At 36.4% G+C, this 12,030-nt stretch overlaps 1 protein-coding gene across 5 annotated transcripts in view; it reads right to left on the bottom strand.

Moving 5' to 3' along the window:
- Nucleotides 1-12,030, bottom strand: part of RASGRP1 (RAS guanyl releasing protein 1) — a 39,373-nt gene that overhangs the window by 6,532 nt on the left and 20,811 nt on the right. For 4 of the 5 annotated variants that reach the window (XM_069017691.1, XM_069017689.1, XM_069017693.1 and 1 more), the window contains 9 exons: nucleotides 11,170-11,323; nucleotides 7,838-8,011; nucleotides 6,990-7,106; nucleotides 5,003-5,278; nucleotides 3,707-3,787; nucleotides 2,951-3,055; nucleotides 1,828-1,937; nucleotides 1,063-1,207; nucleotides 299-335 (listed from right to left, as the gene is read on the bottom strand). In XM_069017691.1, the coding sequence (XP_068873792.1) occupies nucleotides 299-335; nucleotides 1,063-1,207; nucleotides 1,828-1,937; nucleotides 2,951-3,055; nucleotides 3,707-3,787; nucleotides 5,003-5,278; nucleotides 6,990-7,106; nucleotides 7,838-8,011; nucleotides 11,170-11,323 (1,199 nt within the window). The remainder of the gene's footprint in view (nucleotides 1-298; nucleotides 336-1,062; nucleotides 1,208-1,827; nucleotides 1,938-2,950; nucleotides 3,056-3,706; nucleotides 3,788-5,002; nucleotides 5,279-6,989; nucleotides 7,107-7,837; nucleotides 8,012-11,169; nucleotides 11,324-12,030) is intronic. The other variant, XM_069017690.1, reaches the window with a different exon arrangement.

Here is a 12,030-nt window from a genome sequence, read left to right as displayed (position 1 = left end):
GTTGGGAATGTGCTGCACAATATTCAGAGTGGTGATGTTTGTGTCCAAGGGTCTGTTCCCAAACCCTCTGAATTCAGTCATGTCTTGCAAAGCATTAGAGCTGTCATTACAAGTTCCTTCACCTCTGCATTTCTTCTGTCTGTCATACTATTCCTGAATCAGTTTTCTCCTCCCTGGGAGGCCAGATTAAATGGGTCCATAGATGGATCTCTGTAGCAATGGATCTCATGATGATCATGGGTTTTTGCCATTCACTATCAATTACGGATTAAAATTAACGAAGTATAAAGTACTTTACCTTTGCATCTGTATCCTTGTTTAATGACTCCCCATAGCTGAAATTCAAACAAACAGAAAGCCTATGTATTAATGTATTTCTCTGCATGTTTGATACCTCCAGATTAAAAAAAAAAAAAAAGCCACTAAAAGCTCCACTCTTTTCTAAGATCTGAGCACTTGCAGAGTATTTTGTTCTCCCACACTTCTAATCATAAGGTCAAAATAGAACTTTTTACCTCTTTAGCATAAGGTAAACAGAATATTTTACGTGTGTTCATCAATGACATACAAAGTATCTTGAGCTAGTCTACTGAATACATCAGCAGGTCTGACAGCTCCTGGAGAAGCTGTGGAGCTGGAGTAGATGGAGAATTCTTCTGCCTCAGCAGCCTTGTCTGATCTCAGCTGAATGAAGATTAGTAGGACAGTCAATTTTATGAAATCTTCCATGCCATAGGCAGTGGCATGTCATGTCTGTATCAGGATATGAGTTCTATCAGCCCTGTGGAGTGGAAGTCTCTCAATTTGTAAATCTTGCCTGAGACTGTTTTTGGTGACACAGCCAAACTCCACAAGGTATGAACCATGTTTAAACATACTGGCCCTGCCAAGAAGGGAGTAAAGGATACCTTAGAAGGCTACAGAGGCAGAAGTCTGGTGTTCTATATAACTTCACTGATGTTTTATATAGATCCATTTCTGTATATGACACAAGGCAATTATGAGATTAAAAAGGCATAATTCCAAAGGATGTTAACATAATTTGCTAAAAAGTAAGCTTACAAATCCAGCACAGTTGTCGCAGAAAGTGGGCCTTAAGTAAGTGGTCTCTTGGAAGTTGTGAGCAAAGCCAAGTCCCAATTTGGAATAGATTGAGCTAGCTCTCATAAAGTAAGCTGTTATTTCATCCCTGCTAATCAGACCTTCCCTGGAAATAAACAAGAAAAGTTGTTTGTGAGACATATATTTTGTTAAATGCATAAGGAGAATGAAACATTACATTATATAAAAGCGATAGTTTATTGTGCAAAAAACTAAAGTGATCTCAGTAATCTTGCCAATTGTTTCCAAAATACACAGAAGCTTATCTACACATTTAAACTGCAAACTGTCAGGATAAATGAAATATCTGCAAATGTGATGCAACCTCAAAACTACTTCATAGTAAACCTCTGAATAATCACTGTTGTATTTTTCCATGCTCTGTTAAGAAAATGTTCCTGATTTTATCAAAATATTCATTTGCCAATTCTTTAAGGGACAGCTTTATCACAGGAAAATTCTTTAGCAGTAAATACTGAATATAATTTGAAAAATACTTCAATTGTCTGTTTTTCCTTCTAAATCAGCTTGGTCACCACTGCTGTAAGCCCATGAAGATGTCATTCACAACACATTCAGAAGATGCTTTTGTCAGTTACGTTTTCACTTCTGTCTGTGCCTGAAGAGGATGCTTTTATCACCCTAATGATAAAATACAATTTAAACATGAAAACCCCTAAATCCCTCCCAAAACATATGCTACAAAGTTGATAAGCAGGTACTCACCAGTCCTTAGCCATTACACAAAATGAAAATGGAAAACTGGCAGCAATCTTTTCAAATTCTTCCTGGGAAATGTATCCATCCTGATCATGGTCATAATTTTTGAAGACAGACTGCGCGAGGTAATAGCAGAATAGTTTATAATGAGGATGGTCTGAATTACCACTAGAAAGCTTCCACATTAGTTATAGTTATGGATTTCCTCTTCCATCTTCTCTCCACTGTTATTAAACAGTGCAACAGTCTAATTGGTGTTTTTTGCTCGAGACTAAAAAAGCATTATGATTTCTTGATTTGCAGCAAAACATAGTGTATTGGTTTGAGACAAAGTCCACACAGGCTGGACTAAAAGTTTCACAACACAATGACAGCTGTTTTTTACTTCTTCTTTAAGAACATTCTGCCCAGACTCACATGTACAACTTGAACTAATGCTCTCAATTAGTGTTCTCAATGATGGTTTCTGTAGCCAAATCAGTGTAACTGCCTAGCTTATTTTATCAGGTCAGTGTAATGAGAAAATCAGTTATATGACAGAATTTTCAGGGCAGACACCTGCAGAATGCATTACTGTTTGTCTCTGCCACAAGGCAAGGAGCACACCTAGATCAAATTTAGAAATATATTCCAAAACAGCATGTATCAAAGGATGCCTCGCAATATTAGAAGTGCTTAGAAAGAAAAGAGATGAAGCAGGCAAGCAAAGACAAACTACCTCTCTACCCCCACCAGTTTTGGAATCAATCACCTTAATTAGTAGTTTCCCATAAAGCAAGGGACCCAAAAGAAGGAGAAAAAGCAATGGCTGCTTGTAACAAAGCCACTGAGAGGCCTCCTGTCAGACTGCACCAGTAACATGACGTTGGAGTCCCTGGTAGAAACAGACTCCCTGGCTCCTTGAAAGAGTGACTCTGGAAGTACACAAACCAGCATTCACACTTCCTGCTGGCTCTTCAGCCACTGAAGGAATTTCCATCCATGCCTCACGGCTGCTGCTGCTATATACAGGTAAGCAAAAATATCTGATCGTGAGGACAGAAGTCCCATCCCTGTATTTTCTCATACCTTGAGATTAAGACTACAAAGATTTGCAATGATGTAAAGTACACTGGCCAACCTTACTTACATCTACCATCCTCTGAACATGTTTGCTGATGGTTTTTGGATCAGGTTTTGGGGCCACTCCTGAGGCCCAGTCTGCAACTACTGGTGGTTTGGAAGGTGTCATAGGCTGAAATAAATTGAAAGGAACTTCATTAGTACCACATGGAAAGATTCTCAGTATTACACTTCTTCCATTTGTGACAGTGGACTGTGTGGCACAGGACTGCAGAAATGACCTGTTGGACAAAACATCGTTCTTTTGATAATTACATGGTGCTTAAGCTCTTCCTTGAACTGTTCAAAACAGCAGTCATGCCTTGAACTGTCACAGTTTGCTGACAACCCTGTAAAATCACCATCTTTTCCATATTTATAAAAAAGGAACAAAACTACCACATGACACTCATGGGTTTCATCATTTGAATCATATAAGAATTCTCCATTTGAAAAAAATACTATCAACTACCAAGATTGAGACTGATGTCATGTCTCTATGCAGCAACTTCATTTGTCTTTGTGTTCATATTATAAAACCTGATATGGTGTCAACTCTGCCACATACTAACTTAGGCTTCATCACCAACCAAACAATTTGTGCTTTAATAGATTTACCTCAGTCCACAAAGCTACAATGTTTTCAATTTCGCATATAATAAAATAAAATAAAATAATAAATTGAATGCAAGAGATAAAACTTTCTTTAAAAAAAATTCCTCTTTTTAAATTAAAATCAGTCATAAAAACCCTCCTTTTGTTAAGAATCTGTAAAGGCCCTTACAGCAGCTCGGTGACTTCGTGGCTCTCGTGCATATGAAAGTTCATAAATTTCATCTTCTGTGTAGTAAAGATCAAGGGACAGCTGAAAACAAACACATTAGTTTAATCCCAGAACAGTCACTACTACTACTTTATAAACTTGTTGCTGGAATGCATTCATATTTTTTGGTGCATTATTTTTTTATTTCAATTACACCTAGAAAAAAACGACCTTGAGCTGCACAGGTGTTCACAGTGATTTGAAATGTGTCCAATTCTACATTCCAGACTGTTATTGCCATTATCTGGAAATCTGTAACATCGAGTATTGGGAGTCAGAAGCTCTTGCATTGAAATAAAATGTTTCTTCTCATTTATGTCCTGTCATATATTGCTGCATGAAATTATGGACAAAGTTCTACACAGTTGTAACAGCCATTTTTATAAAACATTATTTAGAAGAAAAAAATACTTAGAATAATTTCAAACAAAACATTTAGAACAAATAGCAGGAAGAAGTAACAAGTTCACCACTTCACACAGCTTTATTTCAGGCCATGGGCATCTGTGCTTTATTTCACACAAGAGTGCTCCCAGAGAGAACAAATAACCTCAGGCACATAAGCATTTTTATCTCTTAGTTTTTTACTGAAACAGGGCTTATCACCAGAAAGTGGAAGTGGGCTAACTAATTTTTCCAAGATGAGATACTTGTTAGGGCCAAACAAAACTGAGAAACAAGAAAGGAAGATGTAGTATTTTAACAGAAGCTAGTAGTTTAACTTACTGGGAGAAGCTAAAATTATTGTTTTAACAAAGTCCCAGGTAGTATCAATTTTTTTAAGTAGCACAGCACTGACTAGATATGGCTGGGAGAGTAATATTTGACTAATTTGACTACATTTGACTAATGTTTATGTCAGACAGTTTCTTTAGCAGCAGAAGAAACTTGGCTAGAAATGCAGTATCTTGAGGGACTGAACTTCTGTGTGATTTTGTTTTCAACACAAGGAATCTTCCTAATTGAAAGTACAGAGAGTGCATGCTACTATAGTGAAGCAGAAATAAACATTTCCTTCCCTTACAGAAAAATTGGAAGCATACTGCTGAACTGGCACCTCTACCCTTGCTGCCAGATAAATCAGTGTCACCAATTTTTTCTCTTCTATTCCCGTACATTTCCCCTTAGATTAAAAAAAAATCTTACACTCTTATGAATTCATAATTAATTAAGTAATTAATGGTATTCTCTATTTAGTTGTTTGATAGGTAAATGAAATTTTTAATTGGATGTATTTATCTTATCTCACAGACTTACTGTAAGCAAGTGAACAAGGTCCATATTAGCCTCCAGGGGAAGTGGCATTTCCTGGAGTTGTATCAGCTCATCTATGTGGTTATAGAGAGAATATAGTTTGTATACATTAATTTTTTTGTCTTCCAAGTAGTCTGGCATGCCCTCATAAAGGGATATCAAGTCTTTCAGGTGGACCCCAAGGATTGGGATCTTAAAGTTACTGCACTCATTATAGGCACGTCGGTAACTATCATAGTTTCTGTAAGACGAAAGCAGTTCTGTCATTTCATTAAACACCTAAAAATAAAAAGAAAACAAAAAAATCAATGCTGGTTACTGTTTCTGGTTTTGTCATACAGCACAAGAACTTCCCATGTTATTGTTAAGGAATTTACTCACAATGGCTCTTGAAAAAGATTTTAAAACTTCAAATGACATCTAGGTATTCTAGATTTCCTACACCCATAAATTACATACTAATATGCAACTACAGATAGTTAATCTGTAGTCCAATCTATAATGCTGGTCTCCTTACATTCCCCATTTAGTCAAATGAAAAGAAATAGGATTCTCTCAAATCAGGGGGATCTGTATGCAGTCAATGTGTAAGCACAGCACAAGCTCTCTGACATTCATAAAAGCAGCCATCTTCACCCTAAAATGCGGAATGCATTATCTGACTTCCAGGTCACCAGCTGGAACTGCTGGAGAGGTCCTGGCAGAGAAACCCTGTGCTGTGCCATGATCCTACTGCGGTGTGATCAGAAGTCATACTATGGTTCAAGGTGGCATATCTGTTTTTTAAGAAAACTTTTTCCATGGAAATGAATTAGAAACAATATCTTGGGTTTTTTATAAAGGCCACATTAATCTTCAGTCTACCAGTATAAATATTTCCCTTGATTAAAATTATACAGGTACAAAGTTGACTCATAACTGCAAAATCAATGGACCAATGTTTTCTCTGGGAAGTTCCTGTCAAAGTTCTCAATTTGTAACCTTTACAAACTGTTTGATGTAGTTAAACCTCAAAGTGTGTTTTCAAGTCCTAATTACCAGTCTTTTTTTACCTGCTTTCTATTAGCACCAGTATATGGTTTCTTGATACAAAAAGTTATTCAAATGATGCACACACATGCAGTCCTTAAAATGACAAAATTTGAAAAGCAACACGTTTCTGAAATAAGCTTTCTAACTGATTTTATAGATTCTGAGAGCTGTAAGCATTTCCAGTGGAAGGTCAGGTCTTTACTCCAGGTATGCACTGTTCATTTAAGCTGATCATACTGTGATCAAAACAGGCTCATGAGATACCTTTACGAAATATTTCAGGCCCCAAAAAGAATAAATTATCTTATTCTCTTAAGAAGTCTCCTAAGAAGCCACATGAAGGCTTCTTAAGAAGCATTGCTAAAAAATATGCCTTCTTACCCATTTTAATAGCTTTTATCTGAATTTCACAAGAATTTAACTGGAAATTAAAATAGATTTCTAACATTCCACCATACTATGTGTGCATTAGGGCTAAACCTGTTGAAGTCTGAATTAAATAAAACCTGTCATAGGGAAAGATCAGATGAACAAAACCAGTCCTTTCACTCGAAGTGCAAAGCTCTGTGCTAGCATTTTACAGACTCAGGATGGTCAGTGTTGCTACGGATGACAATAGTTCTGTTTTCAAACGTTCCAGGATCCAATTCTCTGTTTTCATGCTTGAATATTATTCTGTACCACTGCATGTAAAGGAAAATGCAGCTCATCACATCTGACATTAAACAAGAAACCTTAGAGAATCTATACAAGTCTTAAAGAAAGTCTTGGGGTTGTAAGAAGTGTAGGAGTAACTGGTGATGTAGAGATGAAATGACAAATAAAAACCCTTCAAAACCAAAGAAATTTTTGTTCTGTCTTTCCATCTTATCCAATGAAGTAAGGTTGCTTTTAGTGTGTGCAGTGAAAAAAAGTTAAAGGTTATCTTATTTGTAAAACTTAGAGAAGCAGTACTAACCTTAATTACATCATGAGGAACACATGAGCTTGTTTCCTTGAGCCTGGAAATGGAACTGTGACAGAGGCCTCCTATCACTGCCATTAATGTGTTGAAATTCTGCAGCTGGTGGAGCTTCTATGGTGACATAAAAAAAAAAAATCAGTATTTATAATTTAAAGGATCAGGTTGTTCAACGTGCACACCCAAATTTTAATTTCCTCTTTGGTATTGCTCTGAAGTCTTACAAGTCTTGTGACACTTGACTTCATGTATGTTGGTAATGAGCTGTGATTTTACCGGGTGTAACATGAACTTATTCTACTGTTATTAAATATGAGATTTTCAGATGCAGTAAGTCTTCAAAGTACCTCCTCAGTAGTTCCCCCTCTTCCCACAGTCTACCACAACTAGGAAACACTGCCTATTATCCTGGTTATGAGTGCAGTTGTATGTAAAGCATACAACTTTGCATTACTATGCAAAGAATACGAGTATGACCATAGCTCTGGTTTTATCCAGAAAGGTGTTTCTGGTGGAATGCTTCTAACTACAGCCAAAGGCATGCAAGTGGCTCATGCTTTGGAAAGCTTCACAGCCACAGCTGGGAATCTCACATGCTGATTCAAAAGCAAGTCCAGTTTTTCAGTAGAAACAATTTCTTCAGAATGAACATGAGAAAGACCTGGTGCCATGGCACTGTAATATCTGAGCACTTGGTAAGGCAGCACACACACACAAATACACATGTGCTGTGTATGAAGCAGGAGACCAGCTCACCCTACAGTAGCAGCATGGGAAGAGCAAAAAAAAAGGGCTGTATCAGAGAAAGACAAAATAAACACCAAACATGCCAGATTTTAACTGACCTGTGCAACATGAATAAACTTAATGAACACTTCAGCCCGAAGCTGTGGTGTTGGTCTGCTGAGAACCATTAGCTGCACCCACTGAGAGATACCATTGCAAAGAGAAATCGATCTTTCCATTGTTGGGTTCTCCTTCACACAACTATTCACAATGTAGTTCTGATAATCTGAGAACTTAAACAAACAAAAGAAACATAAATGAAAATTCATGTAGTTTCATATACCTCATGATCTGTGTGCAGACAGAGGTCTGCTTTTCAAATTAAATATAAAAGATATATTTTATACCTTAAATATCCGTAAGACTGAAATCTTTCCTTTGTAAAAGCTTTGTTAAGTTCAAAGCAGGGGCTTCGACTAATTGAATTAACTGAAAGCATCTTTTTGCTGTATCTCAGGGGCCTTGGCTCTTATAAACCCCAGGATGAGCAGAACTGGGGCTTTCCTCCCAGCCTCAGTGGCTTCATAGATTCATTGAGTCTAGACTTCGATAGGGAAGGTTAAACAGAATTTAAATTGTAATCTAATAACTCAGTAATAGTTTAAGGGAGTTCAGTGTTCAGTTTATGCATTCTGTAGCTGGGGCACACTTCTGAATTAAGCTATACTAATACAAAAAGCAAGTTCAATGAGATTAATACGAAACTGAGATAAGACCATTAAGAATGAGGGCTACAGATTCCTTAATACTTTTAATACAGCTTGTGAGATTCTCTTATTTAATCAAGGCAATCTAAAATTGTTTGGTAGACACCTGTGACAGATTTTTTTTAAAAGCCATTCTTCCATTAAGATTTAAGAGAAGCAATCATTTGCTTTTGTTGATGCAATTTTTATCCATTCTGTTGATTTATCCATTAACAAAAATGCAGAAGAACTTGATCATCAGAAAATGTGACACACGATTTTTACATCCATTCTTTACTATGACGACTAATACTAACATCTTACCAAAAACACTCAGAGCCATAGGAGGCATATATTCCTTTCCACAGGAATATGTGGAATAGCACTGATCTGTAAGCAAAGGCCATAAATTGTCAGGCTGTTGTTTGTTTCTTACTCTCCCTCTCTCACCTTCTCGCAACTTTGTAAATTTTTTTTATCTGTTTAGTAAGAACTATCAGCACTTCAAAAGCAAAACTGACAGCAGACACCTCTAGATTTCTCCTCTCATTAAATTAAAAATGGAAGAAATACTAGTAATAAGTACAGCTGTCTCTGAGATTACATAGTACTTACATTACAATTACTCTTTGAATTTTGAACCCCAGCCAGGTTTGGCTGGATCTTGAAATTTAAGCAACTACTCTATATAGATAGATAGATAATTTTTCAGTATCTGACTACATAATTATGAACTTCATAGAAGTTTCAGTACAACTATGAATCAGTTTTATGTTTTGCTCTCAGCAGTCATCTCCTTCGGAAAAGATTTTTTTTAAATGCTGAAAAAATTAATCCCTAAAATGCTACTTAAAAGTTTTTAGTTAATTGTAGTGCACAAATTTATTAATGAGGTCAGCTGTAACGAGCGTGTTAGTGGCAGATATGGTAAAGAAGTTTAGGTACTTAAATAATGCAGGAGTCTGTTACTGCAATGACTAACTTAAGAGCCTCAACAGGAATCCAGATTCTTACAAAAGACTGTGGCCTCCCTGTACTATATTTATGACTATAAATTAAAATACTTTCCAAGCACCAGAATGCCTGCAGTCATTACTCTGTGAACACCACTCCCAGCATTTTAATTTGCTACAAGATGGGACGTATTTCATGGAAGATTTTGCTGTGTGCTGTGTACGTGATCAAATATTCCCTCCTGACTTTCAAATGCCCAAACCTTTAAATAGTTATTTCAGTGCCTAATAACACAGCCAGTCGTCTTCAGTCTTTTTCCTGGTATATGATGCCATATTAGAATAACAAAAGGATTCTATGGCTTAGCACATCATGAACACACTCTGCAAAGATTTAATTAATATAGCTAATTATTAATTACACATTTTCTGACCCAAAGTCTTGGTAAACTCATTTATACAAAAAACATACACAGGTACCCTGCATATAAAATGTATACATGCATGTAGCTGTTGGAACTCCATGACACATCTGACACTGACTAAAACCATACTTGTTGCACCCACTAATTACCTTATATCTACACAGAGGTTCTGAAAATAAGTTATATAAGCTTTGCATATTATTACTGCCTACAGGCAGCAATCTGTGCATGACTTCAGTTCTACAGCTTTTTGAGTTTAACACAAAACACAGAGTCACGTACTGTCAGCTCAAAATAAAGTACATTAAAACATGACTGTGAAATCTTCCACCATCTAGTGAGAGCCCCTTTTCTTGCATAGGTTCAGCTTCATATTGTAGTGTTACAAAAAAACCTGCCAAAAACAACTAAATAATAGCAACAGCAAAAAAAAAAAACACACTGAAAAAAACACTTTGCTTTCACTCCTATTATCACACAGGCTTTGCAACCCTCCTAGATTTTGGTCTCTAACATTCACTTTTCCATGTGTAAATTGTATCAGGTTTTACTAGAGGTAATGTTGTAGCATACAAGGATGCAAGTGAAGCCAAGGTGCATAGGGAAGTTTGCATCTTAGCAGCTACAAACATTAAGGAGAAAACAAATCAAATGAAAGAAAAAATACATTAGATAAATCCCTAAGAATTGTTTGTGTACATGAAAGCTGGTATAATAAAATATGTTTATCCCCCCTTACATTAAAAATGTCATTTTCTAAAATGCTTTCTTATCTCTAGTCTTTATTTTGCTATGCACAATCGAAAAAGGCAAGCAGAGTCCAGTGGACATCTTCAATGCAGTCCATTAATCACTGCTCAGGATTGCTGTACTGTTCACCACAGCCACAGAAGGTGAGCATTCTAGGAGAATATTCCAGGTTTCCTTCATTCCATTTCAGCCTGATTACTGATTTAAGTCAAAGAACGCTGCTTGCTCCTGTGCCCAATGACGTCTCTTGTTCTAACAAAAAGAGCTTCTTGGGAAGAAGATCTCGGATTTGGAAGAAGGTTTACTCTTCCATCCAACTGATCTTGCCCCAACTGTTCAACAGCTGAGGTTCCTTCTCCCTCTCTCATATGGTCGTTGCAGAAGGTTTTTTACTCAGAGTAAGTTCCACTGGCCACCTTCAACATGAGTAAAATAAAAAAGAGTCTGGAAACGGACTCAGATTGTCCAACATCTCATATGGCAGAGTTAATCTTGTAATACTACCTCTCTGCCATATTTTCTATGTCCTTCCCATCTTTGCTTAATATAAATAAATAAATAAATAAAAATAACTTACTGATATTCTTCTGAAAGACTTAAATTCAAGATAGGTAAGGTGGTCTGACAGCTCCTCTGGCTCAAGGTGATCAAAAAGAAGTGAGACTTTCCGTTTCTTACTGGTGTTGGCCTTTACACGCTGTGTCAGCTTTCTAGACCAATCCCTAGAATTTCTTTTAAAACACAATTACTCCAAGTTATTTACTGAAGAGCAAAATTTTTCTCTTTCCCTAAGTCAGAGGTAACATTGTTTTCATGCCTCACTGCAATAAAAAGTAAATTATTTGAACTTCTAAACAGAAAACTCCTTTCATGCATTAGAGATTATATGACAAAACATTATTGTTAGTCTTTATTGTATTGATGTAGCATGTTAAGTACAATACAACTGTCTTACTAAACAGCATGAGATTCTATGTAATTTCTGCATTTTCAGAATAGTTGTCTGTAACTTCATCTCCATTGAACACATCCAGCGCTCCTCCATTTAATAATTCTTAGATTTCCTTGACCAGACTCTGAGTATGAACTATCCCCTTTTGCTATTGACCCATAGAGTAATACAATTTATTTTAATTTGAAAAACTAAATATCCTCCCTCATAATCAGATACAAAATGTATGCCAAATTCTGCTCTGCTTTAGCCTGTGCATTTCCAAAGTATGAACTGACACTTGTGCAGTTGAACTTTCCACAGAACTATCTTACTCTCATGTAACAAGGAAAGATGTCTTCCCAAGAAAGAATTTACATGATATATAGATGTAGGACTTATTCTTGCCACAACAAGTATTTTATAACCAAAATCATCTAAACTATAACAAGATTCTGACAATGTAATAAACCATATCCTCGCTTACCTTTGTTGCTAAAATACAAA

This window comes from Aphelocoma coerulescens, chromosome 5 (assembly GCF_041296385.1).
Source record: "Aphelocoma coerulescens isolate FSJ_1873_10779 chromosome 5, UR_Acoe_1.0, whole genome shotgun sequence".
Lineage (NCBI taxonomy): Eukaryota > Metazoa > Chordata > Aves > Passeriformes > Corvidae > Aphelocoma > Aphelocoma coerulescens.
The sequence above is the reverse complement of the archived record's forward strand: the minus strand, read 5'-3'. Positions and strand labels throughout refer to the sequence as shown.